This window comes from Ornithorhynchus anatinus, chromosome 8 (assembly GCF_004115215.2).
Source record: "Ornithorhynchus anatinus isolate Pmale09 chromosome 8, mOrnAna1.pri.v4, whole genome shotgun sequence".
Classification (NCBI taxonomy): Eukaryota; Metazoa; Chordata; class Mammalia; order Monotremata; family Ornithorhynchidae; genus Ornithorhynchus; species Ornithorhynchus anatinus.
The window spans coordinates 39,632,218-39,639,965 of record NC_041735.1 but is presented as its reverse complement, the minus strand read 5'-3'; the positions used below and the strand labels follow the sequence as shown (position 1 = coordinate 39,639,965).

The window sequence follows — 7,748 nt, the reverse complement described above, 5'->3', positions numbered from 1 at the left end:
ATTAAGTGCTTTAAAGCCAAAAGTAAGATGTTTCTGTTGGATGCAGAGGTGGATGGGCAACCCCTGGAGGTTCTTGAGGAGTGGGGAAACTGACTGAACGGTTTTGTAGAAAAATGATCTGGGCAGCGGAATGAAGTATGGACTGGAGCGGAGAGAGGTAGGAGGTAGGGAGGTCACAAGGAGATTGGTACGGTAACCAAGGCGGGACAGGATAAACTCTGGGAGTAACACGGTAGCGGTTGGGCTGGAGAGGAAAGCAAAGATTCTATCAACGTTGTGAAGGTTGAACTGACAGAATTTAGTGACAGACTGAATATGTGGGTTGAATGAAAGAGATGAGCCGAGGATACCACCAAGGTTACGGGCTTGTGAGACAGGAAGGAGAGCGGAGCCGTCTACAGGGACGGGAAAGTCAGGGGGAGGACAGTCCGTGGAATTAACGATCCCATTCCAGGAGCCAGTCAACTAGAAACTCTTCCTGACCTTTCACTTGTGACTCTCCTCAAGGCTGGATTAGGGCCCCAGAATCTACAGCTGAACTCCAGGTAAGCAACTGAGCTAATATCCGACTGAACAGGAGAAGGTGGAAGCGACCTGTCCATTACTGCCGTAGGCTTCACGGTAATGGTTACTCACCTTCAATTCATTTTCTCCGTACTGAATTTGAAATGGATTAGTGTGGGTAATGAAATGATTTTCAAAGTCTAATTCAATTTCCTCTGACCACGTGGGTGAGTATGTTTTCAGCAGGCCTAAGAGTCCAAGCCAGCCCGTGAGACATTGTTCCCGGTGGTAGAATCCTGGTGGATCAGTGGATTGCCTGGTATCTAGAGTTTGGTGTGAAAATAAAATCCCCCTTTTGGGATTTCCGTGTTACGTAAAGTATTATTCAATGTGCAGACTTGAAAATATTTTCTATTTGAAGGTGTCGGACAGTTGAATTGCCACTAATAGAAAGCCCTTCCTTCCTCCTTCAGCAATCGGAGTGTCGGAGGCTGACAGGGAAGGAAAAAGGCAGGCAGAAAGACAGCTCACCTAAGAGGGCTCTTGAAGCCCGTTGGCCCTTCCTGACAATTTCAGTGTAGCCTAGAGGAAAGAGTGTAGGGCTGGGAGCCAGGGGACCTGGATTCTAGTACCAGCTGTGCCATTTACCTACTGTGTGACCTTGGGCAAGTCACTTCTCTGTGCCTCACTTTTTCCTGTAAAATGGGGATTAAATGCCCGTCCCCCCTCCCCCTAGGGTGTAAGCGCCGTGTTTGACAGGGCCTGAGTCTGATCTGATTTTACTATAATGTATATAGTACTTAGCATATAGTAAGCTCTTAACAAATACCATTATAGCTATTATTATTATCATTAAAATATCATTCAGTGCGTGTGTGGCAAATAAAGGACTTTGATCGATTTATCAACAATACTCTGAAAGCATAATTATTATTATGGTATTTGTTAAGCGCTTACTATGTTCTACGCACCGTTCTAAGTACCGTAGATACAAGGTAACCAGGTTGTCCCACGTGGGGCTCACAATCTTAATCCCCGTTTTACAGATGAGACCACTGAGGCACAGAGAAGTGAAGTGACTTGCCCAAGGTCACACAGCAAGCACGTCGCCGGTCGGCCGTGTTGAGGGAGCGACTCGTGGCTAGTCTGGCATCCCGCTTTGGGTCCTTAAGTAGACTAGAAACCTTCATTTTCAAGCTCCCACCCTCCTCACTCTCCACCCTCCCCTCTGTGTCATCAGTGTACTTGATTGTGAAGCCGTTTAAATGCAGATACTCATCCCAGCCCCACAAAACCTATAGGTAGGTAAATATACTTAAACTCTATTCTTCTCCCTATCCCTAACCTATTTTAATGCCCGTCTGCCCCTGTAGACTGTGAGCTCCTTGCGTCTACTAACTCCGTTGTACTCTCCGGAGCACCTGGTACAGTGCTTTGCACAGGAAGTGCTCAATAAATATCATCGATTGATTGAAAAAATGTTCATGTTTGTCATTGCATTTTTGAGTCACAAATGGGGCATGGCTCAGGAGCTTCACTGGCCCTTCATTCTGTCAGACACTAGGGGAAGATTGTTCCCTGGCCCAGAGTTTATTTTGGGGACTAGACTCTGTGTTTCAGATCAATTTTCTAACCCTGTACCGAGCTCCGTAGGCACTCTCCCGGCCTTCGGGGTCAGAAGGCATTCTCGGGCCCCACTTCCTGTGGCCTCCTTCTACAGTCACAGTCTGAGTTGCTATGGGGCTGGGGGAGCAGGGGTGGGGGGATAGCTTGACCTGAGTGGGTTCAGCGGCAAGCCTTGGTCAGGCCTCCTGGGGTCAGAGCAGGGTCCCCCCCAGTCACCAGGGGCCCCGTGTAGAAAGAATGGACAGTTGCCAAGCGGGCCAGGGCTCACTATCCTTGCAAATGGCCGGTTGCCCAGGCCAGATCACCTCAAATCCAAATGTGCATCCACCGGGAAATGGAGATTACAGCAGGTATACACCTCGGGAAGCAGCTGGTGTCTAAACTGAGACGGATGCCATGACCAATGGCTCCGGCCTAGGCCCTGGCCAAATCGCCTCCGGCCTTTAAGGGACATTGTGAAAATTGCCTTGAAAAGAGAAACAAGAACACAACTCTTAGAAAAAAAATTGTTTAAGTACCCAATTTATTCATAAAACAATACAGTTTAAATATTCATGTCATAATTTGGGTCTAAGGTTTCACCATCATTTCCCAAATACTGTGCTTTCGGTTAACGTATTTGCAAAGTCAGGAGCTACGGTTCTGACACAGATGAGTCATCTGATTTGCTCGTTAAAAAACAACAGAACTATAAACAATGCAGAGGTCTGAACTGACTTATGGTTTATTTCCCGGTTCCCTTAAGCGGGGCCCAAGAAGCGTATACAAGTTGAAAGGCTCAAACTTTTGGTCCAAGACGAGACAGGTTGAAAAATATGCTTCAGGCAGTGTTCCAGATAGAATCAGTATATGAATGCAAGCACAAAACCGAACCCCAAATCCCACCGAAATAATTTCTGTACCAGCAGGAGGCCAATTTATGATCTACTACAGCCCAGTGCGTTCTACTGAATGGCCCATGCCCCGGACTCCTCTTTCATAAGACACGGAGCATGCAGGGGCAAAGGGGGACTCTCCCGTCTCGATTCTCGGGCCTGAGATTAGGCGGAAGCCATCCTCGCTACGATAGAGAACCGTATTCAAGACAGCCAGGGATGGCGGGGCGGGAGGTGGTTCTGCTACCTTTCCTCACTCTTGTTAATTAGGTTCGGCCCTTCTGGACCTTCTCGTATCTCAGTTGGGCCACGTTCGGGTTCCCGGCTAAAAAACCTACTCCGCCCCGGAAGCCAGGGGCTGAGTTCTTCCAGCACGCCGAGGCCGAAATCAAGAAAATAGCCTCTTGGGGATTACGTTCTCCAAACGGGGTCTGTTTAGAGGATGCTTCCTCCCTGGCTGGGGAGAAATGATGACCACGACAACAAAACTGGGTGGTTTTATTTTAAACATGCAAAACACAGGCCATGCATCCGCCGTTCTGAAAAAATCTCGTACCCGGTAGCAGGTAAAACCAAATACGTTTTGCCTATCGACGCTCAATAAATGTTTCAAAATGCTTTACAGTGTAAAGATAAGAAATTTAGCAAAATTTCAACAAACCTGTATAAAAAACAGATACAGAGACCATTTTATTTCAAGGCGACATGCTGTAAAGTGTTAATTCTTTTTCTCTTCATAAAAAGTCTTCAACAATACAACGGTTTAATAGATCCTAGCCCGGGGGCTACACATGCAAAAAAACTGTCAGTTAAAAATCACCGAAACGTGCTATGGTTTTAAAATGTTTTTAAAGTACTGGAATAGGAGGACTATTAAGTAGTATTAGCGGGTAATATTTCTGTACGCCATAAAAGTGTGCGGAGAAGGTCACGGTGCTAGTGTCCTGGAAGACTCATACATTTCAGACATACATTTGGGTTTAATCCCTTTACCGTTGTAATAGTCCACGACTTGGTTTGGAACTTCGGCCAAAACGCTCTTCGCTAGTGCAGCCGGAGATGCCTGCGGGGCAAGCGGAAGGCAGTTATTCTATGGCGAGAGAGCCGGAGGACCGGAGGGGTAGACCAATAAGATGACCGAGAAAGGAGCCTAACGGTTCCCGGCTGTCCTGGCCACGTCTGGAGCACTTAAGCGGAGGGTGGCCTGGCTGTGCGCTGTGTGGGACGGGCATCCTGGGAGGGGAAGCTTGTCCCCGGCCCCCTGACCTGTGGATGCCGGGAATGGTACGGTCCAGTGGGATCTAGCGTTTGCTGTGAAGGTGTTGGGCAGGGTTAATCCTGACAGGAAAACAAGACAAAATCTTGTTGGGCCCGCTCCCATTCTCTAGCTCTGAGTCCTTCCAGAGATCACCTCTTATCCAGAGAGGGCCTGTTGGCCCTTAATCTTCCTGCCTAACTCCTCACGGAGCTACAACACAAGCTTGGAAGCTGCAGAGGGGAAAGCAGCCTCCGGTTATCCCCTTCCCCGACCCTCTGCTGGATGCAGGCTTACACTTGTAGCACCACTCCTGAGGGGGGTGGGAAAGGGGGGCAACCCGTCAGCCTCGTCACACCACCCCAACACATCTCTTTCAGTTTCCCTACGGGCTGGATGTTGAGTATTTTGTGGTGTTTCTCCGCTTCCTTCCCCCATCCCCCGCCCTCCAGTGAAATGACATGACAACAATAAATGACACATTCCCTGCCCACAAAGACCTTTTGGTCTAGGGATGGGGGGAGACAGGCATTAACATAAATAAATAAATCACAGATATGTACGATGCTCCGTGGGGCTGGGACGGGGGAGAACAAGGGGAGCAAGTCGGGACGACGCAGAAGGGAGTGGGAGAAGAGGAAAGGGGGGCTTAGTCGGGGAAGGCCTCTTGGAGGAGATGTGCCTTCAATAGGCTTTGAATGGGGGGAGAGTAATTGTCTGTCAGATTTGAGAAGGGAGGGCGTTCCGGGCCAGAGGCGGGACATAGGCGAGGGGGTCAGCGGTGAGATGGGTGAGACTGAGGCACAGTGAGAAGGTTAGCACTAGAGCAGTGAAGTGAGCGGGCTGGGTTGGAGTGGGAGAGTAGCGAGGTGAGGTAGGAGGCGGCAAGGTGATCGAGTCTCTTTTGCGGGCTTCTCCTCTGCCTCCCATTCCCTTAACTGCAAGAGTCCCTCCAAGGCTGGGTCCCCTTCGGTTCTCCATCTACACCCATTCCCTTGGAGAACTCAATCGCTCCCTTGGCTTCAACTATAATCTTATGGAGACGATTCACAAATTTACTTCTCCAGCCCTACCCGCTCTCCTTTTCTGCAATCTCGCATTTCCTCCTGGACACCTCCACCGAGATGTCCCACTGAAGACATGAACTAAGACATGTCCCAAACAGAACTCCTTATCTCCCACCCAAACCCTGTCCTCCTCATGTCTTTTCCATCACTGTAGACAGCACTATTATCTTCCTTATCTCATGAGCCTGGAACTTTGGCAATATTCTCGATTCCTCTCTCACTCAACCCACATATTCACTCCCACCAAATCCTGTCAGTGCTACCTCAGCAACCTCACTAAAATCTGTCTTTTTCTCTCCATCCAAATTGCTATCATGCTGATCTAAGCACTTATTTGAATCTGCCTTGACTACTGTCTCTGCCTCCTCGCTGCCTTCTGTCTCTTCAGACTCGAGTCCAGACTTCACTCTGCTTCCTAGATCATTTTTCTTAAAAAACTGTTCGGTCCATGTCTCCCCACTCCTCAAGAACCTCCAGCGGTTGCCCATCAACCTCCACGTCGAACAGAAACTCCTTACCATCATCTTGAAAGCACTCAATCAGCTTGTCCCCTCCTATTTTATCTCACTGATTTCTTACTAGAATCAAGTCTGCACACTTCATCCCTCCAAAGCCAACTTACGCGTACTCGGATCTCATCTATCTTTCCATGAGAAGCAGCATGGCTTAGTAGAAAGAGCCCAGGCTCGGGAGACAGAGGTCGTGAGTTCTAATCCTGGCTCTGCCACTTGTCAGCTGTGTGACTTTGGGCAAGTCACTTCACTTCTCTGTGCCTCAGTTACCTCATCTGTTAAATGGGGATGGAGAGCGTGAGCCCCACGTGGGACAACCTGATCAAGTTGTATCTACCTCACTGCTTAGAACAGTGCTGGGCACATAATAAGCGCTTAACAAATACCAATATTATTATTATTAAGCAGCGTGGCTCAGTGGAAAGAGCACGGGCTTTGGAGTCAGAGGTCATGGGTTCAAATCCCGGCTCGGCCATTTGTCAGCTGTGTGACTTTGGGCAAGTCACTTCACTTCTCGGTGCCTCAGTTACCTCATCTGTAAAATGGGGATTAAGACTGTGAGCCCCACGTGGAACAACCTGATTCCCTTGTGTCTACGCCAGCGCTTAGAACAGTGCTCGGCACATAGTAAGCGCTTAACAAATACCAACATGAGAAGCAGCGTGGCTCACTGGAAAGAGCACGGGCTTTGGAGTCAGAGGTCATGGGTTCGAACCCCGGCTCTGCCACTTGCCAGCTGTGTGACTTTGGGCAAGTCACTTAACTTCTCGGTGCCTCAGTTCCCTCATCTGTAAAATGGGGATTAAGACTGTGAGCCCCACGTGGGACAACCTGATTCCCCTATGTCTACCCCAGCGCTTAGAACAGTGCTCGGCACATAGTAAGCGCTTAACAAATACCAACATTATTATTATTATTATTATTTCCACTGACTCCTTTCCCATGACCCCACCTTCCGCCGGCCTGGAATTCCCTCCCTCTTCATATACGACAGACCATCACTCTCCCCACCTTCAAAGCCTGTTTAGGTCACATTTCCTCCAAGAGGGCTTTCTTGATGAAACCCTCTTTTCCCTGACTTCCTCTTCCTTCTGCACTGTCTTTGGATCTGTATCCTTTAAGCACTTGATAGTCACCCCACCCTCACAGCACCTACGTACATATCCGTAATTTTTTTATTGATACTAACGTCCGTCTCCCTCTCTATACTGTAAGCTCACTGTGGGCAGGGAACCTGTCTACCAACTCTGTTACACTGTACTCTCCCAAGTAGTTAGGCCAGTGCTCTGCACCCGGCAAGTGCTCAGTAAATGCCACTGATCGAGCAATCGTTCAATCTTATCTATTGAGTACTTACTATGTGCAGAGCACTGGACTAACTACTTGGGAGAGTACAGTGTAAAAAAGTTGATGGTACACTGATTAATTAAGGAGGCCTCCTTATCTTGCAGGGGATGATTTGGTGTACCTACTCCATTGCCCAGTGCTGGAGAATCATGTGTGGGTGTGTGATTCTTTTTTTTTTCCCTCTTGGCTGGCTTTCTGGACTCTGGGTAGCTTCCACCACTCAACCCTGCAGTAAAAAGATCAACTTTATCCTCTTTTAATGAGCCCAATTACATCTCAGGGGAATGGCTTTCTTGTAAAATAGAAACATAATTGAACGGCAATGTAATTATGAGGAGTACCTCATCATTCTGCCAGACCTGGGGTTTGCACTGACTGCCTGTGAGTTTCCCGCAGGAAACAAAGCCAGGGTTTGGCTAGCATTACCGTTACCATTATTCATCGCTTTCTTTGAAGAGACGTGCACATTGGCCCAGTGTCAAGGCCAACGTCTCCCCCTCTGTACAACCCCAACTACAGTGTAACTGGCTTCGCTGGTTAACTGCAAATTTCGGGTCAACTC

The 7,748-nt window shown here is 48.5% G+C and overlaps 1 protein-coding gene across 4 annotated transcripts in view; it reads right to left on the bottom strand.

The window, feature by feature from the left end:
* Positions 1 to 2,635: 2,635 nt before the first annotated feature.
* The window catches only part of CPNE4 (copine 4), a 426,330-nt gene continuing 421,217 nt past the window's right edge, over positions 2,636 to 7,748 (bottom strand). For all 4 annotated transcript variants that reach the window (XM_029070548.2, XM_039912979.1, XM_029070547.2 and 1 more), the window contains one exon: positions 2,636 to 4,068. In XM_029070548.2, coding sequence (XP_028926381.1) covers positions 3,934 to 4,068 — 135 coding nt within the window. In that variant the 3' untranslated portion in view covers positions 2,636 to 3,933. The remainder of the gene's footprint in view (positions 4,069 to 7,748) is intronic.